This window comes from Talpa occidentalis, unplaced genomic scaffold, assembly GCF_014898055.3.
Source record: "Talpa occidentalis isolate TD23 unplaced genomic scaffold, MPIMG_talOcc4v2.1, whole genome shotgun sequence".
Classification (NCBI taxonomy): Eukaryota; Metazoa; Chordata; class Mammalia; order Eulipotyphla; family Talpidae; genus Talpa; species Talpa occidentalis.
This window is the reverse complement of record NW_026555331.1, coordinates 33,749,524-33,776,598: the sequence shown is the minus strand read 5'-3', so window position 1 is coordinate 33,776,598 and position 27,075 is coordinate 33,749,524. Positions and strand designations below refer to the sequence as shown.

General features: G+C 40.8%; 1 protein-coding gene across 1 annotated transcript in view; it reads left to right on the top strand.

Moving 5' to 3' along the window:
* The first annotated feature begins 4,151 nt into the window (after positions 1-4,151).
* The window catches only part of SDC2 (syndecan 2), a 108,621-nt gene continuing 85,697 nt past the window's right edge, over positions 4,152-27,075 (top strand). The window contains exon 1 of the mRNA XM_037503761.2: positions 4,152-4,814. Coding sequence (XP_037359658.1) covers positions 4,755-4,814 — 60 coding nt within the window. The 5' untranslated portion in view covers positions 4,152-4,754. The remainder of the gene's footprint in view (positions 4,815-27,075) is intronic.

The following is a 27,075-nucleotide window of genomic DNA, read 5'->3' as shown; positions in this document are numbered from 1 at the left end:
TAAAGCTTTATTTATTTATTTATACAAGCACTGGGTACAGTCAGAAGCGCGGGAGGGTGAGAGAATTCACCAGAGCCAGAGCGGGGAACAGAGCAGGCAGAAGGACCGAAGTACACTGCTGAGGGGAGCAGCGGGCGGCAGGAGAGGTCTGCGCGCCATGTGAGACCCTCCTCCAGTGGCCGGGGAGCAGCCGGGGATCGAACCGCTACAGGGGCTGCAGGCAGCTTCGCAACCCAGCGCTCAACTGCTGCGCCACCGGGGAGGCCCAAGTTTTGCAAACTTCTTAAGAACCACACTACTGTGTTAGAGAAACCAACACTGGTGTTTTGACTCTTGTTTTATTCAGGGAATAATTTATGTATTATACAGTTCCTTAACTTTCTTGCCTGTGTCATGCTGCCCAAAATGTGACAATTTTGTTCAACATTAGCACCGAATCAAATTATAAAACTAAAGTCAGGCAACAACACTGGCAAAGGTTGATGGAGGCGAATGGAGAAAACAGTGGAAAGTTTGAAACTAAAAATGGATTTTTTTTGGATTGCCTGTAGAGTTTAGTCATGGATTCAGCTCACTTGCCATTATTAGCATAAGTAATTAATAGTTGGCTGACTCTTATTTTCAGGTTCTATCATCTTTCAAGTGCATTTAGTTGAGGCTGATCCTATAAATGGATTTCTAGCCTAGGCACTGGTAACATTCCAGGGAATGACAAGTGGAAAAGCAACCAAGGATAGTAAGGTGGCATCTTTCTCCCTTTGCAGTTTCCTACTGACAGCTCACCTTGGGACACAGCACCTGCTTTTCCATGGTTATAATGTGGTGTCATTAGCTATCATTATGACAGAGTCTAATGTGTCAGCTTTGGCTAAAAAATATGTTTCCAGGGCCTCCCTGGTGGCGCAAGGGGTTAAGCACCACACTATGAAGCAATCTGCAGCCTCTGCAGTACGAGTTCCATCCCCAGCCGGCCAGGGAGCAACCCACATGGTGAAGCAGACCTCTCCTGTCTCACCTGCCTACTGCTCCCCTCAGCTGTATTTCAGTCAGTCTGCCTGTTCTATCCCCCACTCTGTCTCTGGTGAATCCTCTCACTCCCGCATCTCTGGCCCATACCCCAGCTTGTGTATGCATAAATAAATCTTTTTAAAAAAAATAAAATAAATATATGTTTCCAGTAGAAAACATATTTTTTTCAGTATGAAAAAAACATATGTTTTTTCATTTTCCAGTAGAAAAATATGTTTCTACTTCTATTATTTAATTTTATTTTGTTCTCTGTAATACTTTTTTTTATATATTTCTGTAGCTCAGCTTCTATATTCCGTTAATTTTTTTTTACCTTTTCTTGTAAGATTCTTGAGATAGAGTATTTATTCTTGCAGCAATAATCAGTGAAGCTATTTGGGAAGTGATTGGTTTTGCTTTTTTATTTGCTGTGCTCTTCAAAGTACAGCCCACAAACAGATGCCCCCGAACTATTAGGGAGAAACCTTTGGCTCTAGCCACAAAAGACACAGTGTATTACGTATACGCCACAAAATTCCATGGAAACTAAGTCCTCAAACATTTAAAAAACATTCCAGTTAGCAAAATACACAAACAGGCTGCTAAAGACTGAACATTCATATTCCCTTCCATCCCGCCCCACCCCCAAAAAATTCAAATTGAAATCCTAATCTTCAAGGTAATGGTATCTGGTGGTAGGGTCTTTAGGAGGTGCTTAGAGTTTGGGGGTGTAGCCCTCATGAACAGTACTACCGTCCTTATAAAAAAGGCCCCAGAGAGCAACCTTGCCTCTTCCACCACTGAGAACACAGCAAGAGACCACCGTTAAGAACCATAATGGCTCCCATCAGCCATGGAGTCAGCTGAAGTTTTGACTTCCCGGACACACCAGAACTGGGAGACATAAATTGTTGTTTATAAGCCACCCAGTCTATACTGTTTTCCCTGTAGTAGCCCAAACAAACTAAGACACAGGTTTTCATTTCATAGTCAGCTCTTTTGTAGCTGCTTTCACTATTACACAATCATATTATCCTTTTTGGTCACACTGTCAGTGGATTACAACACATGATCTTTAAGACCTATTTGTTATCAAATATGTGCTATTGTGTGATCCCCAAAATGATAGGATACCCATACGACATATACTCTGTGCTATGTTATCATTTATAAAAACCAAGTCACTTAAACTTTCACAACTACCAAGAAATTAAGGATACATCTTGGGGTTCACGAATAGCTACCTTCCTTGAACAAATGTATCTGCTTACTCATTTTTTTGACAGTCTTCCCAGGATAAATTTAGAGAACAGCCACCGTGCTTGTTAGGTGGATGGCCCAGTATACAGAAATAACTGAGAGGCAGCAAATGAGTACATTTCCCCCTTTTATTGGGATTCTGTTTTATTTGATGAATTAATTGTTGAGAAGAAAGTGGGTGTGGTCTTGCCCAAAGCTTGGGGCTGCCTAGGTCTCTTTTGGGGTGGGGGGAGGGAGTGGTAGTAAGAGGTGACATTTTATGGCTCTTCCCACTTCTTTCACATTGCTTTCAGCTTTTCCTTTGGAAGCTCCTTTCAGAAGAGTCCCCACATCATGACATTCTTCAGCCCACAAAGAATCCATCTTAAGCCAAGTTGGACCACACTGACTCAAGGGGCAACTCAGTTTCTGTAGAATCAGAAGCATCCAATGTTACAACTTCCAGCCTCCTGATCTTTTTCTTTTCTTTCTCTTCTTTCCACTCTTCCTTTTCTCTATATTACCTTGCGGACTGCCAACACTTGAAATGGACTATGCCCACGGGGAACTTGGTAGTTGGCACTCAAATCAAAGAGCCGGATGTCTCTGAGTTGTACCTCTCCAGCTCTCTAAGTTTCTTTCTTTCTTTGATATTTATGGCATTGAAAGGTTCCCAGGATAATGTTATTCTCACTGACAGCACAACTGTATTTTATTCTAAGTTCAAAAATTATCACAGTTACATCTACATGGACATCTACATATCTTAAAGGCTCACAACTCTTAGGCAGTAAATACCGAATTTTAGATCAAATATATTCAAGAAATATTTATTGTATGTCTTTATGTAACAGGAAAGAAAATACAGTGTGAACACGACATAAAGTTCCCTGGTTTCCTAAACTGGGCATGCCAAGAGCCAAATGACTCCATAATTCATTTACTCCATAAATCAGAGAGAAAAATAGGGTTGCAAACTGGAAGGGAACATGCATTTGCCATGTTCTGTATGTAGTATACCACCGACAGAACTGTAAAAAAAAAAAAGGAACAAATAAATAAATAAATAAATAAATAAATAAATAAAATTCACAACAAGACATTTCAGATTAATCATTTCCATTCAGGAAATTCATGCTTATTGTTTTCCTCCAAACTTTCTAGAAGTGACTTCATTTTTTCTTTGAAATTCTCTTAAATCTGGGGTTGTTTAGATTCTATCTAATTTCTCATCAATTGTCCTATTTGCAACTTTCAAAGTTAATACCTCTCTGCTGAAATGCAGCCTTAGGGGCTTAAATCGTGTGTGAGGCAGAAAAGGCATTTAAGCTCTTAATGAAATTATGAGCTTTGAGTGTGGCATTTTGGGTTTACAGGCGTCTTCCTCCACGGGGGTGGGTGGGAGCCCTGTTAGGGAAAGTGGAAAAATACTCTTAATGCAGTATTTCCCTTTTATTATCCTCTCTTAAATTAAGATTCACGGACAGTTCGCATTGCTTGAAGGCATCTGTAAACTTTCTGTGTTTTCCCCAACTCTCTAAGAAGCAGTTTCTTTCTACGGGTCAAATTTTGCAGGCAGAAAAGTCAACGAGGTCTCTGGCTGCTTCCCTGATCTTTCTCCAGACAACTGAAAGCGAAGAGAAAACAAAATTGAGCCGAAAAGAGCATCAAGGAGAGAGAAAGAAAAAGGAAGGCAAGTAAGTGGGAAAGGGAGAGCGAGAAAATGAAGGCGCACGGGAGCGCTGCTTGCGGAGGAGCCGACCCGGAGCAGCCACAGTTGCAGAGCGCCCACTGGTCTCCAGAGCTGCCAATCGGGGCGTAATCCTGTAGGAATTTCTCCCGGGTTTATCTGGGAGTCACGCTGCCGCCTCCTCTCCCCCAGACGCCCGGAGGAGCGGAGAGAAGCAAGCTAGGAGGGAGGGAGGCAGGGAGGGAGGGAGCGGGAGGAGCGGAGCAGGAGGAGCACTCGGGGAGGCGGTGGCGCGCAGGAGGAGGGGCGCAGCTGCCGATCCACTAGCCCTGCTCGGACGCGCTCTGGCCAGATACTCCGGGAGCTCCAGCCGCGCGCCTCGCGCGCCCCCACCGCGCTGGCCCCAAACTTCAGCTGCAGCTACATTTCCAGCCATCTAATTTATTACTCAGATTCCGAAACGGAGCCACGATACGGGGAAGGCGTCCGCGGAGGAGTAAAACAACAGCAGAGCTAGGAGAGCCCCGGAGAGCAGCCTCCCCAGAGCAGTAACTCGGTGTTGCGAGCGCAGAAACCAACAAGTGAGAAGGCGCCGCGTTCCCGGGGCGCAGCGGAAGGCGGTGGGAGCAGGCGCCGGAGGAGCGAGCGAGCGCCCCCGAGCCCGGAGCCGGAGCCCCGGAGCCCCGGAGCCCGAGCCGCGGTCGCTGCGGCTGCTCTGCTCCGGATCTTGCTGCGCGGGCTGCGCGGGGCGCTGGGAGGAGGCTGCGTTGCGTCCTGGTTGCAGTCGGCGCCTGGGAGCAGCTGGTCTCCGGGGAATATGCGGCGCGCGTGGATCTTGCTCACCTTGGGCTTGGTGGCCTGCGTGTCGGCGGAGTCGGTGAGTGGGCCAGGCGGGGGACGCGCGCGCTGTCGGGGTGCTCGAGGCCGTGTGGAGCCCGCAGCGCCTGCGGGGGACCTGGGAGCGCCACCTGGGGGATCTTACCCTCATCCCAAACGCGGAGAGAGCCCCCCCAAACCCCCCTCCACGCCGGAATCTGCTGGGGCAAATGCGCTTGCTCGTGCACCTCATTTTCCTCCCTTTCCTTCAGAAAAGCGGGGCTCACTAGAGTTGTCCATAAGTCCCCGGGAATGAGGGCGCGAGAATTGCAGTTTTGTCTGACCGCAGGGGCTCCTGATGTCACTTCCAATTTCCTCACCCACTGGGGTCTTGCTGCTCTACCCGGGGGGGATCGAGGGCAAAGGGTAGCCAAAGAGCAAAGCCAAAAAGCTAAGCCAGGGTAGTAGCCGCGAGGAAAAGGGTGCCTCCCGCGCGCTCCCCCAGACTCAAGGACGACCTGGAAACTTTGGGGGTCTGCTATTCCGCCCACGGTTCTACCCCCCACCCCCAATCCCCCACTCCCCAAAAGGCAAGGCCAACTTTCCTACTGGAGCGAATGCAAGTTCTGGTGAGGTGGGGCCCAGATTTAAGAAATCCGCCAGTGCCGGGAGAGCAAAGTTTGTAAAGTTCTTTTGTTTGATGTTCCTTGCGACCGGGGCGAGGTGGTAGACACTACGTGGAAGCACCACCCGCGAGGGCGCAGTGCGGGGTCCCGCTGGGGGTGCACAGGACGCGCCTGGAAATGCTGGGGCGCGAGTGGCTGGACGACCCTCTCCTCCTTGAGGTGCTGAGGGCGGCCGTGGAACCCCGAGGGGCAGGAGGACATTTTAATAGGAATTGCACTGGAGTGGGGCTTCCTAGGCCAGGCGGGGCGCGTGTTTTCCTGTGCTCGCTCGCCTTCGGGTCCCCGGACCACTTGCACACGAGGCTTCCAGCTCTCACGCTCCCCACAGGGACCCTTTCGAGTCCCGAGGCGTCTTCCCTGGCCTGGGTCGGCTGCCGGCGTCCAGCCTTCCTCCCCGGCCGCAGCAGATGGAACTTGGTTTCTTCTCTGCTGGAGCTAGTTTCCCGGCTTCGCCCGGTGAGCGCCCTCTAAAGGGAACTGCCTCCTGGGCTTCCCCTGGCGCGTGCGGCCCCTACCTGGGCTCTCCTGGCTTTGTCTGCTTAGGTGGGAGCCCAGTCCCCCGGAATTTGGTGTGCAGCTTCGGTGCTGTCTTGGGTTTAGCTTAAGCAGCTGTTTCTGTCCCTTCTACTCCTCCACCCTCCTCCCTTTGCCACCTAATAACTTGTCCATTTGTAATTAACTGAGCTGTTTCATAGAAAACAAATGTCATCTTTCGGGGGTTTTGTGAGTCGTGTGTGCTTTCTCCCTCCACTCTTACTCCCTCCCCCCTTGGGGTGTAGCTTCCCCCTCTCTATTTTTTGGGAGGCAGTTTAGGGCTGGGAATCCTCTTTGGCACTGAGCAGCTGATAGGCATTTTTCATCCATGTGGGAGCTTGTGAGGGCTAGCAGGTACCCAGATGTTGCTGGAGGTTGAAGAGCACGTAGAGTTGTAAGCTGCACAGATAAATGAGTATTTGGATGCTGAAGCTGTGAAATAGAACTCCGAACCTTTGCGGCATTTCTCTTTGGCAAATGGTGGTTTAATCCACCGGGATTGGTAATCGCCCAGGCAGTCATGAACTTTGCCTCCTTGTACACAGGAGAGAGATTCTCTGTTAATTTCAGAAAGACATACATTATTGCTTATTTCGTTGCAAAACAGGGCAAGAGGAGAACTCATCTAAAGATTTTCAAGAGCAGTTTGCCTAAAATCTGTGCCTTTAAAGGGTTGAGGATGTCTCTCTGTCTCTCTCTGTCTCTCTCTCTCCCTCCTACCCCCCTTCTGGGATTTTCTGGGAAGCATTACTGTCCAGGTTTTCTAGAGAAAGGATGTCTTCATTTTTCTTTCCGGATTTTTGCATAAGTCTGACTGCTCCTTTAAAGAAGCTTTTTCCACTGAACTCTACCTATCCTCCCTGGTGACACCTTTTCTTGAATGCTACCTTCGGGATTCTATTATATTTCATTTCTAACCAGAATTAAATGCTCTCCGAGTGAGCGGCTTACTGGGGTAGATATTATTTTCAGTGATTGGAGTATCATCCAAAAGTGTGATTAGATGTTTGTAAAATGTCAGCTTGAAGACTAGCAGAGTCTTTGTTAGACAGTGAGTCAGTCTTTCTCAACAGAAACTGTTTCAAAGGCCAGGATGGGCTAGTAGTTCATTTAAATTCCCATGCAGTCTCAATTTGTTTCATATGTCACAATGAAAACTTTAATTCGAAAACATGTAGTCATTAGAGTATATTATTTCCAGAACTTCCCATTTTAATTTGGAAACTGCACTGTTTCCTGGGAGTTAAGTAGAGATCAAGCTGAACTTAGAGCCTCTCTTTAAAAAGAAGAAAGGAAAATGTTTACAGTTAGTGAATTTTTGTGATTTATACTAAGCTCTAGAGGATGGAAAGGGCGGTGGGGGGGTGTGGGTGGGGAGGTTCTTAGGAACTAACACTCAAAGCTGTCTTGGAAAAGGAACTGGTGGTTCTGCCTTTGTGGATGCAGCAGGGACAGCGTGTTCGGGGTGATGCAGTCATACTTTCCACTGGTAGGTTAGGACTTTCACTTCACTGAGGGAACACTGTGCAAGGAGAAGGACTGACTGAGTGTGGCAGTAGTGATATGCTGCTGGTTTTTTAACCCATTTTTTTCTGTAATTTTATCTTTGGAAATATTGTATTGTAGACTACTATAAATGCATCATTTGAACTGGAAATGTGTTGAAGGAAAGGAAGCACTTGAACTAGTGGGATTTTATATATAGGCTTAGATGTCTGTAGAAAAGAAGCTGTCAAGTCATTTGGACCCATGCATGACTGTTCAGTATATTATGAAGAGCAGGCTTTGGAAAGTTTGTATTAGAAAAGAAAAAGTCGGGCCTCCCTGGTGGTGCAAGGGGTTAAGATGCAGCCTATGAAGCTAGCCACAACTTCTGCAGCAAGAGTTCGATCCCCAGCTGGCCAGGTAACTACCCACATGACATAGCAGACCTCTCTGACTCGCCCTCTGCTCCCCTCAGCAGTGTATTTCAATCAATCTGCCTGTTCTGTTCCCCACTCTGTCTCTTGTGAATCTTCTCACCACACCCCTCCCCCCCCCCCCACCTCTAGCCTGTACCCTAGCTCTTGTATGCATCAATAAATCTTTGCCAGTGAATGAACCGGCGCTGCAGAGGCTGCTGGCAGCCTTACAGCTCAGCGCTCAACCGCTGTGCCACCAGGGGAGGCCCTGCATAAATAAATCTTTTTTAAAAAAGTAAAATAATATAAAAAAAAAGAAAAGAAAAAGTTATTGGAACCACATAATCTTTTTTCAGTCTCTAAAAAATAGTTTGGCTGTTGTAATAATGAAACAAATTACTTTAGCTGGAGAATTGGTTAGAAACAAGGACCTTTTCTATGTTCCTTAAATGTTAACAGTAGGTAGATGTCATTTAAGAAGGAAAGATAGAAGATTAGGCTAGCAGAAGGTGGGTGTTGTAGGAGGAATTTGAGTATGTCCATCAACACCTAATTCTGGGACCCTACACATTTAGTTTTAGTGGGGGTCTTCATTTGCAGGACTGTATAACATGAACCAAGTAACATGATTACTTTTATGCAATCATTACAGTTGACCCTTGAAAAAGGGGTGCCAAGCTTGGGGTGCCAAGCTCTATGCAGTAGAAAATTATAGTTTGGCTCTCCCCAAATCTAACTACTAATAACCTAGTGTTGACCAGAAGTCTTACCAGTACATAAATGGTCAATTATTGTATACTGTATTCAACAATAATGTAAGCTAGAGATAAGAAAATGTTATTAAGAAAATTGTAAGAGAAAATACATGTATAGTACTATAGTGCATTTATAGGTGCCTTAAGTTTGCTTCCTCTGTCTACAAGAAAGTATGAGTTTAAGTAGATCCAGGGAAGTCTAGAGTTTACTGTGTTTAGAAAGGACTTCAAAAGATTGTTTAGTTTTGTCCTGGGTGGGACTAGTTCTCATATCTCTAGAAGCCTCCATTGTCTTGAACCAGCCACAGGTGGCCTCGAGTTTCTTTAGGTTGGCAAGGCCCCTGAGGCTGTCCCAGCCACACAGAGCTCTGTCATTAAGGTTTATAGGGAGTCTAGTCAGGCCACTGTGCTGTTGGCATCAGCTGGCAGTGATCCAGTAGGTCATATGAGGAATACCGTCTGAGTTTAGATTCTCATGAGATTATTTCTCTTCCATTGCCAAAAATCAAACTCGAAGATCTAGCCCATCATTTTCTTCTTTTCAAGGTATAAGACCTGTCATTTATGCCACAGCAGACAGTGGAATTCCAATATCATAAGACCAATTAATTCTTTCATGGACCTGAAGCCAAAATTAAGTTTTAAAGAAAAGCAAGAAGTAATGAAGAAAAGTCTTTGCTGAAAACAAGCTACTCATTTAATGTTTTATTCAGCTGTGCCAGTACCATCATCTTAATTCTGGTCTTTGGATATGAATATTTAGGAAGTCCTTGACCCATATCTACTTGGCCTCTAAATCCACCTACTAATTTTGCATTCCCCAAATATTTATTCAGTACCTACTAAGTGCTTGGGAGAAAGCAGTAAGGAAACCAGGCAACTCTCCCTACCCCCCACCACCAGCCTTCTTGGAGGTCACATTGTAGTAATCCAGATAAGTTTCCCATTCAGAGTTTTCTTTTTCTAGGCTATACCACCTCCTGACTCTAAGTCAACAACCTTATCGTTGCTCTCTCTCGCCCAGATGCTGTGTGGTGTATCTTTGTACCACTTTGATCGTGTTGCCCGTGGTCCAGACCCATGTCCCCTTGTCATGGTGTGGAATATAAATATTATTGCCAGATTTTTGAGCTTATTCCTTCCTGTTTATCCCTACTTGATCACTGTCCATGATATCCCCCAGCCCTGATCAATGGCCTCACTGTCTTGATCACTGCAGGGACCTAACCACCTCTTCAGTGCTTCTCTGTTGAAATTCTATTCATTCAAATCCAAGCTCCATGACCTTTCATGACTGAGCCAACTCTGGTTTGTATCATTCTGTAGATAGTATGGCAAACTGATGATCAGAGTCACTGGAAGTTGGTAAAAAGACAGATTTCAAGGCCTCGTCTCAGACATGTAGAATCAGAAATCAGAGAGAGAGGGGGGCAGTCTGTATTTTAATGACTTGGTTAAGATGAGTCTAATGAACCCGCCACATTTGGGAACCTTTTTGCATGCCGTCATGTATCAGTCCTAGGGCCCAGCAGGAAGTAGCCATATGGCACTGGGGTCTGGGAGAGCACAAGGACTTGGCTGTGGGAGTTGGACAATCTGGGTTCAGCGCTGGTACTCTGCTGCTCACTCTGTGTGTTAGGACTTGGACAAGATACTGAAACTTCGAGTCACTTAAAAAAATATATATGTGTCTATAAATTGCATCCAAGAATCCCCTTATAACCTGACCATTATGAGGATAAAATAAGGAAGTATAGGAATGAGGCATGAGGCACTGGGTTTTGGTTTTTTTTTCCCCTTCCTTTCCTTTCTTGGCTGCAAAATGAGGGAGCTGTGCAAGATGTTTTTAAGGCCTCTAATTCCGCTGACGTGCTCGAGAGGTAGATTTTTTTCTCCCATGGAGATTGGTGCTCTCAGAGAGAGAGACCATGTTTCCAGACCTTTGACTCCTACCCAGCACTGAGCTTGGTAAACACCTGTTGAAGCTCTCTATTTCAGTGCAGGTGGCCTTGGGCTGGCATTTAGGCCCAGATGGACCTGCTGAAGCTCAGCTTCTCTCTGACTGCTGAAGGCAATGCAAACTTCAGTTAACTGACTCCCTGGACTTCAGTTTCATCAACATTGCAGTATTAATTGGAAGACTAGACAAAACATTGCTGTCAAGCCCTGCACATGAATATTGTACATTTATGCTTCCTCCCATTCCTTGGGCTGCACTGAGATTCCAGCATGTGGAAAGGAGAGAGTTATGTCTACATTGCCCGCTGGAGTGCTGCTTCTCATCTAGAATGAGGTGGCAGGGGTGATGAGGGAATATTGGTGAGCCTGGGGGCAGAAAAAGGGAGTATTTTTATATTTGAAGGGTGGAAATGCCTGAAATTTCTCCTTGCAGCTATTTGAGCTTTGGGCCCTACTATTAAAAATCTACATTGTATGTTTTGACAGGTCTGTTTCTAGGGTAGGATTAGCTTTAGCAACAAAGCTAGAGAGGTGACCATCTCTGGATAAGAAAGGACACCTCTCAAATAGAATTGCAGATGTCTGTTTTTCTTAGGTATCTCGCAGAATCGTGAGGACTTAGAGAGGATAGAAGCCTTTAAACCTTTCAAGATTTCCTATTTAAAATCAGAGTTAGACAAATGGTCTGTAGTCGGTAATGTGAGAGCCAGCTCACGGTCTTGGACTTGGAACTTCAGAAAAATGTTAAGGACAAGGTGGTCTTCACCTTTTTTTCCTTTGCTGTGGGATCTGTTTAGTGAAAGATGTCACAAAGATGTAGTAAATGTGCCCTATAGAAAGCATTTTGTGTTTTTTTAAATGATTGTATATTAAATGTAAATAGTGCTTTAATTTAAGGAACAGATGCAATTAATAGAGTTTGTCTTATAAGAATGACACATGGAACAAGATACTCAAAATTATTTTAATTTTTCCATGTTTTTACTAAAGAAGAGCAAAAATATGCATTTCGTATGCTTTGTTTTTAAATAGAAATAGTAAAAATAAATGTGTGGTATTGAGGGCAGGTTTTACACACGTGTAGTTAAATATCTTAATCCCTGTGCGATCTTAACTTACCCATCTATAAAATGAAGGAGTTGAACTAGAGGACCTTTCTGCCTTTAATAGTTATTGATATGCTTTTGGGTGTGATTAGAGAAATGTTAATCAATAAGTAATTATTAAGCTCCTGCCAAATACTTACTATTTATTATTGAAACAAAGAACTCATTCACGTTTCTCAAATTCTTATTTCTAATAGCTGACGCTAATCAATGACCTTGAACTGCATATTTGTCCTACAGTGAGATTATATGTTTATATGTTGCTCTGATTATCATGTTCTAATTAATGTCTGTCTGGTATTTTCTCATATTTGCTGTGATCAGTCATTGTAACATCAAAACCAGTTGATGTGATGAGAGTTCACTTTCATTCTAGATAGACAATAACATGACTTGATGTGATTTGGAGTGCTTTTTGAGGCATAAGTACCAGTGTCCTCATTTGGTTTCTTGCCTAGACTTCATTTCCAGAGAGGTCCTTATTGCTGCCTTCTTTCTTCTCTGTGGCACTGGAGCCCAATGTAGTACTGGGTGACTACAAGCAAGAATGTAAATGAGCAGGTAATACTGAAGAGTGGCTCAGAGCTTGGGCTGTGAAGGGTTTAAATCTAATTACTGTGTAACCATGAGCAAGTTTGTGACCCTCTCTATGCTTAGTTTTCTCTTCTGTAAAATGGAATAGCTTAAAATAGACTCAGGATTACGTGAAACAAATAGACACTTGCTTTTTAACACAGTGGCGTATCCATGCTCCATTTACAGATTGTTAGGTCATTGTAATTCCTGGTTTCTGCCTTCCTAAAAAGTGGAGGCTTGGCTTAATTCATGGGCTCATCCGATAGCCCCCGGTCCAGCAGGTAGCCCAGTGTATGCGTGATAGAACCTATATTTTTATAGCTGGGCCTTTGTTCCTTGACTTGGGAAGGCCTAGTTCTATTTTGAGATATTGGGGATAATGTTTGTGTTCAGCTTTTTTCTAAATGTAAATGATATGAGAGAATATGCCATTGACTATTTCTGGCCCATGGGAAGTTCCTTCCAAGGTCTGGATGAATCCAAATGTGTTAAGATTTGATAAATTCATCTTTTCCAGTAACTTGAACTCCCCAAATCTAACTGAAAGAAATAATCATAGCTGGTTAATGTATTTATTGCAGATTTATATACAATAGTTAAAAAACTAGAAATAACCTGAGCGTATAGTAATAGAAGAATGGTTTAATAAGGTGCTATTTTTGTGCATTCAATATGCAATGATTAAAAATGTATCTGAAAAAATGTGTATAAATTGGAAACTTTGTAAGACAAAGAGTTGGATATAAAACTATAGTAAAACAGTGGTTTTATTAAATACAGATACATATTGCTTATATGTGTATATATGTATGTGTGTATATATACATATGTGCATAAACCTGTACATGGGAGAAAATGGTATAGCGTTAAGAACATGCACACATACACACAAACTTAAATGAATAAGATTGACTGATTGTAGTAATGTCAATATCCTCATTGTGATATTCACTATATTCCCATAGTTTTATAAAATGTTGCAATGGGGGGAGGCTAGTTAATGAGCACAAGAAATCTTCATTATTTCTTATAACTGCATGTAAATCTACAATATCTCAACAAAAATTTCAATTAAAAATATGGCACCAGACCTAAATGGATCTACAAATAAATTCTGTTGATCCTTCATGGAACAGATAATTGTTGAGTTCAGAGAATGACAGAGGCTGTTCTTTATGTTTCATGAAGTTAGCATTACTCAATGTCAAAACCAGGCAAAGAAAGCACAAGAAAACAAATCTGCAGGCCAGTTTCACTTATGACTACAGATGCAAACATTTACAATAGAATATTATCAAACTGAATATAGCATTTTATTAAAAGAATAATGACGAACTCAAGTAGGGTTTACCCAAGGATGCCTCAACATCAGAAATAGAATACATTTTTTTAATAGTTAAAGGGAGATAACAATGTGATCATTGCAACATATGCAGAAAGGCATCTGATCAAAGTTTACAAAGATTTTAATGTAAGGATCTCCAATTTTTGATTAACTGAAGGCTTACTATATTGGGGTTAGCACATCTGTGCTGATGGCTCAATTCACTTGACATGTTTAGGAACCAGGCGGCTTCTGTTTACTGAGTTGTTAGGCAAGTCTCTGGTTGCATGGATAACAGGTGTGTGACAGTGCAATAAACTATGGGTCATAACATATGCAGATTCTAATTCATATGAAATTATTGTTCTGACATTGCCAAGGTTCTGATGTGTGCACTTCCAGATTGAAATAATGTAGGAGATAATCTTGCAGGTTTTGAAATAGGGTATATTGGGGTTCAGTTTCTGGTATTACCACCTAAAAGCCATGTGATCTTAGGGAAGTTTCTGTCTCCAAGCTTGTTTTCTCAGTCTCAAATTGGGGACTATATTTTGCTTTTTGACTACTTTTGAAAATTAGCTTCAGTAATAACTAAAACTTCTACTTGAAAACCTGACCCAAAATAGATAATTTAAACACATTTGTTTCTCTTTCCTTCTAAATTTAAGTTTTGTGATTCTGGAATATAAACACATGTATACACATGCATTTGTTTCTCATTTTCTTTCTGACACTTGACACTCAGAGACAAATTTATGGCCAGTTTATTTTTTATCAGGCAGTATGTGATGCTGAATCTTTTTCTTTTCCCATCACTTATGTTTCCTCATGTTACACTCATGTTACAATCAACTCAAAATAGACTTTCACATAAGTTGGAAATTTAGTTAAGACTCAAAAATCTCAGGTAGCACTTGGGATTAAAATGATATAATTGTAATCTTACATTGCAAACATTGATTTATCTAAGGTTACTAATGAATTGAAAATTAAACTTCATTTATGTTGCACTTCTGAACTCATTTAGATAGAAGTGATATTTTGCTTATACTAGATTTGATTAGATTTTATAATTGTCCTGATTATTGATTGAATGAAGTTTTGTGTTTGATAAGTCAGGAAGTTAATTAAGTCACATTACTGCACACCTACCAAGAGTAAAACTCTGTGCTGGTCTTGCAAGTTAAAAAGAAATAATGACATCATACCTACCGTCAAGCAGTTATTATCTATGTTGCATTACTTAGGGTAATTGAAGATGGGTTGGGCTCTTATTTAATATATACCTTTTAAATAAAATATGCATTATTGTATTTTTGTCTGTATCTAGTTAAACTTATCTAGCAATCAAAACTGCCAGAGAACTACAATTGAGAGGGATGAGAGGAATCCTTTAGAGAAGAGGAGCCACTGCTTTCCCAGAAAAATAAAACCAAAACCTTCCCTGAAGTGGCACAGTGTATTGGAGGAATGTCAGTATTCTATTGATGACTTGAAGATACTTGAGGTTCAGATTTTTATTCTCCGCTTGCTCACCAAAGAAATATTTCTGAGTATTAAAATGTATAGAAGTCACAAAAAGCTAGATATTAGAACCTAAATAATTTTTTAATGTTTTTATCTGGGGGAAAGGAAATTGTACATTTCATCCAGTCTCACTCTCTATACTTGATAAGCTTTGGGTTCTTAGTTAAGAGCCGACCCTAATATTAGGTTTTAATATCATATAGTCTTAGCTGATGAATAAAAGAGATACAAAAATGTTATAGTGATTTTTGTTGCATTCTTTTGGATTCTGCTTTTCAGTATGTAGCAATGGATTGTAGAATTGATATTGACTTTCAAAAGGATACATATCTAGAGAACTTTAAGTGATGTGTCCAAGTGCCCTTAGTGGCAGAGTTGTAAATTGGGCCTAGGCCATCTGATTTGTTAATATTATTTCTTACTATATAACTTCTCCTGTTTGGATCTTTCTTCCTCATTTCCCACATTAATGTATAACACCCAGTCCACTCATTTCTGGCACATGTACAATGAATAAATTAAATACAAAATGGAACATTCATTGTATATTATACACTGCATTAATGCCAGTTAATATATATTGTGCAAAATGAATACTTAAGGTGATGTTTAAATACTTTCTCAATTTCAACAAAAATCCTGCTCCAGCTAACTTCTTTATTGTTTGCAAAGCTTTTGGCCAATTGAGGAAAGAGAACTGGGAACTGAAATTTGGAAGACCCAGAGATACCAGGGACTGAATAAGGTTGATTTTTTTTTTAAGTCTTAGGAGGTCTGTAAAGACTTGTAGGCAGAAAAGGAGATAAAAGCTTCCAGGAGATAAAAATCAAAACTAGAATCAAAATCCTCATGAATTAATACCACATTTCATGGAAAAAACTGTGCTATTGTAAGTTGACGGAAAGACGAGCATTCCTTGGATTTTTATATATTTTTGGGTCAATGCAGTCCAGGAGAAAAGTGTCTGCAACACCTTTGGCCCAAGTAAAAGTGCTTTTTCTCCCAGTTCTTTCTGCTAAGGTTGGTTTATCTTTTTTCCAACATTTTCCTCTTGAGCACCACTTGTGTACAGCTTAACATAATGACATAAATATATTTGAGTCATAGTTTTTTCATAAAATAAGTCTGTGGGTTATTTTTAAGAAATGGATTTTATCAAAAGACAGAACATTAAAAATCTTAACTTTCATCTTCTGTGCACTTAGACCATGATAGGCATTTTCTGTTTATTGTTATTGTCTCACAATCGCCAAGGCTGCATTGCAGGTTAGATCCTTAGTTTTTTCAGTTTTAAGTAGTTCTGATAGGATACTATAATCTTTCAAGAGAGCAGTGAAAGCATTTGAATGTTTCACCACGTTCTAATACAGTTTAATGGGTGCAGGTCAGGATAGTGAAGTGTCAGACTCTTTATTTGCATTGGTTGCCTTATATTCGGGGTCACTGATATTCTGATTTTTTTGTTATTGTTAACATTCAGCCTGTTTGTCCCACAACCTTCATCTTGTAATTGAAGAATTAAGGAGTAGAGTTCATGGAACTTTCTTTAAATTTCAGCTCTGTTGTTATCTGGCTGCCTGGACTTTGGGCCAGTTACTTAACCTCTGTCTCAGTTTTTCCATCTGTAAAGAAGAGAGTCCCAGTAGCCACCTCATAGAGCTTCTAGGAGGCTTAATGACTCTGCATGTTGAGCATTTAGCAGAGTGCCCAGTGTAGAGCCAGCACTAGGCTGATGCTGATAAAAATGAATGGTTAATTAGCTGTGCTGATTCAACAAAGGATCCTCTTTTGAGATTTTGAATCTCAGATTGAGAAAAACCATCCTGCCACAGACCAGATAGAAAAGACTGAAGGAGAGGCTGATTTTTTCCCCTCTTTTTTTTTTTTTTTTTGTGACTCCTGTCTTGGTGGAAAGAGGGGCTTTTAGTCTCTCTAACTCTTCGTTTCTCATCTGGATAGTGAAGGACAACTCTCCATAGATCAGTGATTCTTGACCCTTTCTGCACATTAAATTCCAATTTAACCTTTAAAAGCTACCTTGCCTAAGCCCATCCCAGACCAGTTAAATCAGAATCACTTAGGGGTGGAGCCCAGTGCTCATTTCTGTCAAAGCCAAGGTACTTCTAATTTCCAGGAAATTTGAGAACCACTGCTCTAGGTGACTTTTTGGTTTTCTCCAGCTCAGAGGAAGTCTAGAAAGTAAGATTTTGTCTTCCTAAAGTACGCTGTCTGTGGCTTGTGACCAAGCCTCTGAGTGCTGGGCAAGGACTGACCCGCTGCCCATCATGGGGGTGGGGGTTGAGGGGGATGGAGGGGTATAAACCTGGCAAGTGCTTGCTCCCTCCCCCCTTCTTCCCTTCTCTTTAACATCTGGCTCACACTTTTCTATTAATTATGTTAGTGGGTTATAATACATTTGAGAGTTACTCAGATGAAAGCTTTTATATGTACAAATGAAATTTTTCCCAGGATATCTTAAAAATCATCAAAATATTTCCCATAACGAAGGAAAACGTGCCTCAGTGGAACAGTGGACGCTTGCCCTCTTGGTCTGGTTGCCGAAAAGCTTGTTTGGTCAGTTTATTAGATATGCCTGAGCTCATCCTTTGAACAGAGAAATGGTATGTTTTATGATTGGAAATGTATTCCAGGACTTGTCTCAATTTCCTGATCTTGTATAAGCCCTGTGCACGATGGCCCTCTTATTGGAACTGCACTTCAGTTCGGCAGCTTGGACTTGGTTCAAGTCGAATTAATTCCACGGAACTATACTGTTTCCTGTTGAAGGAGAAGAGAAAGTGCTTTAGGCTGTCCTGTGAATAAAACATCTGAGTTGTCTTTAGTTCTTGCTTAAGTCAAAAAGCAGCAGCCCATTATCTAATCTATTCCTAGGTTACTTTGTTCAGATATCTAATTTGGGAACATGTTTGCCCTCACTCAACTCTGAAACACAATTTTCTAGCCTATGAATAAAAGGAGATATCTTTAATTGACTCAGGGAAAAAGAAAAAAAACAGGTTTAAGAATTCTTGAGTTCTTAAAGCTTTTAAAAACTGCCCTGCAGGATACATTAAAATATTGCCCCTTTAGAAACTGCCACTCAACAATGTACTGTCCTCCTGTGGAGTTGGAAGGATTATTTGAGGAGCTGTTAAAAATGAGCTATTTGCTTTCAAAGTCATAGGCTTTTATTACATGTCTGTAATATCTAGGATAAATTTCAACATTATTTTGGTGGCCATAGGGTTAAATGTGTCCTTACAAATATTCCACGTGCCCATTGGCTAATTTTAGAAACTAAGAGAGTGGAAATGTGGATCTACCCACTTCTCCTGGTATTTCTCTGTTAGATGTTCCAGAGCATGGATAGAATACAATTTGCAGATAGGAATGTTCTTGGTGCAAATCATGGTTTATTATAGGAGTCATTAACTCTAGCATTAGGTCAGTGTTTCTCAGAGTGGGGTCTAGTCATCAGCATCACCTAGGAACTCGTTACACAAAGTGTAGGTTCTGGGTCTACTCCAGACCAACTTAATCAGAAAAGCTGGGGCAGGGAATGGAGGGATATCCCAGAAATCTGAGTTTGAAAGAGCCCTCTGGGTGATTCTGTTGCATACTAGAGTCTGAGAATTTCTGAGCAAGAGTTCTCATTCATGACCCCACGGGTACTCTTAAATGAGAGCCCTTGGCTGGGAAGCCCAGATATCTGTACTTCTTTTTAAGTCTCCTTGGCGATTTCGGTTTGCAGTGAAGCTTGCAGACCACTGCTCTAGGACCCTACTACTCAAAATGTGGGTACCAGACCAGCAGCATGGGCATCATCTGGGAGCTTATTAGAAATATAGAATCCTGAACCTCACCTGAGACTACTGAGTTATAATTTGCATTTTAACAAGACTCCCAGTGACTCATAAGCATACTAAAGTTTGTGATGAAACACCATTTTATAGAAGTGGTGCCTTTCTTTTATAGAAGTCTGTCCCTAGAACTCCTCTAATTGAAAAGTTTTGTGAATTGGCAGGTTGGTGACTTTGGCTTCTGCCTAGGGAAGTAGGCATTGATCAGGAGGAAGGGTTAGTTCCATAGCTACTGCTGTAAGGACCATAAGGTGTTACAGGAGCCCATAAGCCAACATCAAGTGGATGACAGCCATTAAGACACTTCCAGATGTGAGTAACAAAACTCTTGGGTTGGTTTAAGCAATAAAAAAGATCTTTTGACTCAGGTAATGGAGGTGTTGAGGAGTGGGTGCATCTTCAGGATAGGCTGCATCAAGAGACTTCTGTAAAAAAAAAAAAAAAAAATTAAAAAAAAAGAGACTTCTGTAATGTTATCAGGCCTCGGTTTTACCTACCTCTCTGTGCAACTTTCCTTTGTTAAAGTCCCTCCCAGACCTTATACTAATTACAGTAACTGCTAAAATGAGCCCCAATTTAACAGGTCAAAATGGATGTTTTATTTTCCTTTGACCTAATAGTCTAGAGTCAGGACTGGTAAGATGGCTGTGCTGTGTTCTATGCAGTTCCTACCTGTTTTTCCATGAGGTTGTTCACCTTTACTGTCTCCCAGACAGGAGAAAAGTGAAGGGGAGCACATACCTATTCCTTTCAAGGCTGCAGACTAAAAGTGTACATATCACCTCTACTTATATTACTTTAGTCATAGGGCCACATGAGGGCCACGTGCAGGCTGGGAAATGTAGTCTTTATAGTGGCAGCCATGAATACAACAAAAATCTGGGGAGGTTATATTACTGAAGAAGGGAAGCTATTAGATATAGATCACCACTGTAAATACCGCCCTTTGTGATGGTATAGTGGGGTCTGGCAGCTCCAGGTAATGAATAGTCTGTCTTCTTAACAGTTGTAGAATTCCCTAACAGTTCTTCTTAAGGATCCAGTCATAACTTATTGTTAACTCTTGATTGGCTTGGGTTAAAGGCATGACCCTAGAACTATAAGGAGGAAGCATCACCTGATTCCCATGGACTATGATTGCGTAGGATTGGTTCCCCAAGGAGAAATGGAGAGACTTACCTGAGGGAGGATGATGGAATGCTGTCAAGACAAAACACCTTTTATTCTCTTCCTATGGTTACTTCTCTTTTCCCTTTCTCTCTATCCTTCTCTTACCTGATTTTGCCAGGGTAAGATGTTTGGTTCACACAGTAGTATGTATTGGGGCTCTAACTCCTAAGAACTGATCTTGGATTCAGTATCACTTCCATCCAGGTGAAAACTCATGTGCATGCATCTCTTTGGTGAAGGATGAAATAGCAGTGAACTTCATCTTGCACTTTTGTTTGTTGGCATTTGGACCTAGACAAGAAAGGGAAGTGGAGAACTTGGGGTGTGGGGGTGAGGATTTACTGTCAACTTAGTTGAGTATAGAATATTTGAAGATTGTTTACACATTAGATAAAAGACATTAAAGAACAAATTTATTTGATGAGTTTAATAAACATAGTAGACCATAGCAATCTACTTTTGATGTCTTATTTTAATGATCTGTAAGTGTGAATAAAGGAAAAGATAAATTCGTTTATCTTAGGTTGATTGGCAAATACTTTCTTTCCCTTTAACGTTCTAAATGAGATGTTTTGCATCTTTCACTGCTAAGTATTGTATAAACAGATCACTTTAGTACATCAAACAGTGATGAGTGCTGCAAAAATGATGAATTTTACTGTGTTTACCCTCTTCTTCTCAAGGTTTTGTTTCCTTTGATTAATTTTTTATACCTAATTCATTGCACAAAGAATTTGAGGTAATTCCCAAGACTGAATACTTTTTCTACAAACTTTCGAAGAGATGATGTAAATCGTTGAATTATACTTATGCAACTGGGGCATTCTCAAGGCACATTTAGTAATCTGTTAAAGAAAAGAGTTAACAGTCTTGAATGATAGGAAAATAATACACAATATTCAAAGTAATATGCTATTTCCACACTTCTCAATTGAATGCTTATTGTCCTTTTAATAAAAATGTGGATTGCAGGCACATCTGCTGTAAATGAATTAAATTTTCATTTGCCCAGAACTTTGTGTATTACATTAATAAAATTTGCCCAAAACACTCTTGTTGGTTTAATAAATATTAAGAGAGCATTTGGGAGATGCCTCCTGGTGTTTGCTGCTTTTTTTTCCTTGGGCATTAACTACTCTTGTGAGTCTTTACCAGGCTGCTCTTGTTTTTTGCCTTGAGGTATAAATAGAGACAGAAAACTTAGAAGATTTAAACAAATTCCATACCATAAACTATTCACAGATGTGTTTAGTATTCATTGAGGAGAACCTTTTCGTTTAATATAAAACTACTTTCTTTTCTACATGTGCAAAAGGTTCAGTTTTTATTATACTGGAAATTTAAAAAACAATAATAAAAACATTTTCTGGAAACTATTATCATCTCACAGGCACCATGAAGATATAGTATAATGACTTACATCTGACCCTTTGTCTTCCTGGGTCTTATATTCTTTTTGACAATCAGAAATAAAAGGAGTGGAAACTTCCAAGGAAACATATTTTGATTGAATGAAAGGAAGACATTTCTAGAAGACAACCAGCGATGGAACAGAGCACTTCAGAAGTATCAAGGGTTCATGCCTAGAAGGAAACAAGAATGTATTTGGATGTCCATTTATTTGGGATCTTCAAGATCAGCTAGCTGCGAGTTAAGCTGATCTTTAGAGCTTTCTTCGAACCTTAGATTCTGCTGTTTGCTATTATATTTTGAAGTTGAATGCTGAGCAACTTAAAAATATTTTGCTTCCATTCTTGATAACTTGGTCTGACTAGCCTAGTCATCATTTGTTGCCCTTAGTTGAAGGAACTTGGCATTCTGGGACCAACTTTAGATCAAACTAATGGCAAAACCTCTATTCGCCAAGTTAGTAGGCAAGATAACTACTGATAAGTGACATTGCCTCAAACTTCAAGTGGCTCTGACAGGTACTTCATTAGGTCAAACAGCCAAGTTGACTGGTGTGAACCAGAGAAGTCAGTAGAGGGGAAATAAGGAAAATTCAAGGCATAGTCAGCAGCCACTGAAGAAGAAGCAAGAGTCTCCAGAGGTGGAGAGACAGAGGATCTAGAATTTGTTAGTGGGCAGAATGAGAGTTACCCCAGGACCCACAAACCTGCCTGCTCTAAATGGGTTCTGCCATCCGCCACATCAAAGCAAAACATACTCTAGTGTATAAGACTTTCAACAGAAAGGAAATTTAATACAATTCATTTGCAATAAAGAGAAGAGAAAGAATATAGTTAAAATTGTTTCCCCATGAAATACCCAAAGTTACCCATATCCTACTGGGTAAATGCCCAACCAAACAGGGTTGGACCAAAGCAGGACCATTGAGGCCCGAAAGCTTGCCACAAGTCTAAGGCACCTTCTGGTGGAGACCCATTGGAAAGGGCAGAAGGGGCCAGGCAAGTCTGGAAGGAAAAGAGCAACATTAAACCACAAGTCAAGATAAAGGCTGCCATTGTCAGTCTCCCCATGGGTTTCTTACCCACGTGGCTGTCTCTTTGAAGTGTCTCCTTCCATGTCCCCCAAGTCCCTGCTACAAGTCTAAGGTCAAGAAGCAAGTGCAGCTTCTTCTTAACATGTTTCTCTGTGCCATGTGTCTTCTTCCTAGTTCTTCCTTTCCTTTTTTCTCTGCTTCTTCATCTTCCCATCCCTGTTTAGCCGTACCCTTCTTTAGGTGGGGCAGGGAACCTGGAACCTCTCTTTCTATGGATATGATACTGTTACAAAGCCAGCATGAGAGTCTAAGGGAGAGGGACCTTCTGTCCCTTTGACAGGTGTGATAGGTGTTCTGTTAATCTCCCAGGCATTCATTCCACCACTTTGCCACTGGTACCAGGTAATTTTTCTTAGACTGGAAAGGACCATCAGGCTGTGTCATCATCGAACATGAACAGGGGACATAGCACAGAGCTTTCTCCACGAGCCCCAAGTGACCTCTGTGAAAAACAACAGACACAAATGATGGGTGGAAGAGAGAAACCATTTCTCTACCTCTTTACCTTTTCCTACTTTTGTTCACTTCTGTGTGAAGTAGGCCTGGTAGTCAGCCGACTTGGGTTCTTCTAGACTGGCCTTTCTCTGCCAGTTGTATTCAGCTGTGACTTTTGACAAATCACTCCACCTCTTTTACGTCAGTTTTCCCATTTGTGAAACCAGTTGATTTCTTTTTTAAACTGTATTATTTTTTATCATGATAATGTTCATATATAGTAATGTAAAAATCATTTGATTTCTGCAGCCAAACATTCTGTAGTCTTATAATGGTTGTGAGTGTGTGTTTGTGTGTGTGGGGGGGTGTTTGGTTTTTTTTTAAGGGCATCATGTTTTGTACTTTCTACCTATTGCCTTGGAATAAAATTTTGAAAATTCCAGTCCACATTTTAACATTATGCTCTATTCTTCTCTCTTCTTGCCAGCCAAATAAATTGGTTACAGTTGTCATTTAGAATGCAGTAATCTTTCATGACTAACCATTTCCTCTCAGAAACACCACTCCATCTAGCTGCTGTAGCTCAGATTTCTTCCTCCCAGATAGGAGGATGGACATTGCTTTTGAGTATGGGAAGTAGAAGTTGGAGTAGGAGTTAAAATCCTCACAGTAGGGGAAAAATGTCCACCTGTTAGAGACAGGAACCAACTGGGATGTGAAGGCCAGCTGTCCTTGTTCTGTGGATGACGGATCCCAGCAGACCTCCCTCAGCCCCCCACCCCCTTGCATTTTAGGCTCTGAATGTTACATCCTGGATATATTGCCTTGTTTTCCTGCAGTCTAATACTTTCATTAAAAACGGGCAGTGAACACACTCTAAAAGGATTATGAGGCTGAGAGTATTTAAAGTATTATATTCTGGGGGTCCCAAAAAGTTGATGAACCTCATCTTCCAAAGGTTAACCTTTCATCCAGCATGCTTTCAGGTCCAAACGCTTTCAAATTTGAAAATCTCTTACATGCCTATGATGTGAATGGCAAGAATTAGCAGGAGGTAGGTGACAAATGCTGCCTGTGACCGTGACACACCCTCCTGTTCATAGCTCATTGGTCCCAGGACTGCCAGGAGAGCCTAGTGGCTGCCCCACAAGAGAACTGAGACCCACTGATGGGTCTCCTTGCCCAAGGTGCTGTCCTTGACTGTATTAAAATCTTCTTGGGGGAGGGTGGCATGCATCCTCTTAGTTTCTACTCTAGACTGTGTTTTAATGAGGCCCAACATATTGAATTTACAGAATAACCATTTTAGACTGTAAGGCTGGAAAGCTTGGAATGACTTTCTATGAGTCCTACCTCTCTGCTCACCTTTATTTTTTTAAGATTTATTTATTTATGCATACAAGAACTGGGGTGTAGGCCAGAGGTGTGGGGTGGGGTGAGAGGATTCACCAGAGAGAGTAGGATAGCAGAACAGGCGGATTTACTGAAATACACTGTTGAGGGGAGCAGTGGTCAATGCAGGAGAGGTCTGCTGTGCCACATGGATCAGCTTCCTGGCCAGGGATCGAACTAGTGCTGCAGTTGCTGGTGATAGCTTGATAGTGATAGCTTGTGTTTAACCCCTTCACCACCAGGGAAGCCCCTCTGCTCATCTTTTTGATGAGTTTTTAGTTCCAGGTCCTCTACAAAAATGCAAAAAAATAAAAAAATTCTGATGAAGCAACATAGCATTATAACATTATATAGGTTTAAGGTGTGCATCATTATTAATCAACATCTGTAAATACTATATTAAGTTCATCACTAAAATTCCATTGGTTACCATATAATTAAACCCTTTTAACTGATTTACTCACTTCCATCTGCTCTTTTCTTTTGGTAACCCCTAATTTTGTCTTAAGTCTAAAGTTTATTTTTGTTTTACTTAGTTCACTGCTTTGTTTCTTTATTTGCCACATAGAATTGAAATCATACTTTGTCCTTCTCCGTCTGTACTTGTTGCACTAAGAGTAATACCCTCAAGGTCCATTCATGCTGTTGCAAATGGCAGAATTTCTTTCATCTTTTTTTTAAATAACTGAGTAGATTTCCAGTGTGCATATATACCACATCTTCCTTATGCAATCATCTGCTTAGGTTGTTTCCAGCTCTTGGTTATTGTAAATAATGTGGTGAATACGGGTGAGCAAAATGCACATGTTGACATTGAGTTTAGGATCAAAACATCCCTAGCATTATCTGGAAATTATTAATTTTTTAGAAAGTAGCTTATTTTCCATGCAGTAGAATAACTGTTAAACAATATTTTTTTATGCTACATGCAGTTGAGGTGCAGATATATATCATAATATTTTATAACTTTTTCGAGGTACAGCTCATACCACAAAAAAGCACCCATTAAAATTGTTTGATGGTTTTAATATTTCCAGAGTTGTGCAACAGTCACTACAATTTAATTTTAGAACATTTTCATCCCTCCCAAAAGAAACCATGTACCCACTGCCAGACACTTCTCATACTTCCTCCCACAAGTCCCCTCCTATAAGTCCTAGGCAAGCACTAATCTTCTTTCTAGAATTGCTTGTTCTAGAATTGCCTGTTCTGGAAAGTTCACATGAGGGAATTCTGCAGTATGGTCTATCATGACCTGCTTCTTTCATTTCATATGATACTCTATTGCATCATGTAGCAGGGCTGCAATTCTCTTGATTGCCAAATAATATTTCATTATATGACCATATCAGATTTTGTTTTCCCATTCATCAGTTGATGGGCATTTGACTTATTTCATCTTTTTGATGATTACGAATAATGCTTTGAGCATTCATGTACAAGTTTTTGTGTAGACATCATTTCTCAGGGCTCTAGTCTGGGGAATAAAATTGTTGGGTCATAAGGTAATTCTGTTTAGTATTTTGGGGAACCACCAAACTGTTTTCCAACCTGTTTTCCAACAGCTCACTTTCCCACCAGCAGGATACAAGGGTTCCAATTTCTCCACATCCCTGTTAATACTTGTTATCAACTGTCCATTTGAGTCTAGCCATTCTAGGGTGTGTGAAGTGATTTCTCATTGCAGTTTTGCATTTAACTCATAACTAATGATATGGAGAATTTTTCTGTGTTCCTATTTGTAATTTCTTTTTGGAGAAATATTTATTTAAATCCTTTTGTCTTATTTGAAATTGGGTTATCTTGTTAGTATTGAGTTTTAAGGATACTTTGTATGTTCTTGATACAAGTCCCTTATCAGACAGACTATTTGTAAATATTTTCTCCCATTCCATTCTGTGGGTGTTTTTTTTTTTTTTCATTTTCTTGGTTATATCCTTTGAAGCACAGTAGTTTTTTATTTTTATGAAGTCCAGTTTATCTTTTTAATTTATTGCTTTTTGTGTCACATGTAAAAAACTGTTGCCTAACTGAAGGTTGCAGGGGTTTATACCTATGTATTTTTGTAAGCAGTTTATGGTTTTAGTTCTTACATTTAGGTTTATATACATTTTCAATTAAGTTTTTCCTATTTTCTCAAGTAGAAAAAAACTTCAATTTTTGCAAATAGTATCTAGTTGTCTCAACACCATTTGTTATAAACACTCTTCTTTCCCCATTGAATTGTCTTGGCGCCCTTGTTGAAAATCAGTTGGCTCTCACTGTAAAACATTATTTCTGCATTCCAGTTGTAGTCTGTTTATCTATATCAGCTATGTTCAGTACCATATGTACATATACATAAGTATATGTGTGTATGTTTGTGTGTGTTTACACACATACAGACGAAGGAATTGTAAACAAATTTGGTTGTGATTGGTGTCTTTCCTTTGGTAAGGAAATGGAGCAAATTAAACATTAGGATTTGAAGACATTAAACTATATCAGAAAACTTGGCGTATACTGTCCCTCAAGCCTCAGTTGCATTTCCTTGCCTGGGGAACAGAGTAGGTGGTAGAGGGTTGTTTGCTGTTAGATTCCCCCTGCCTCCCCCT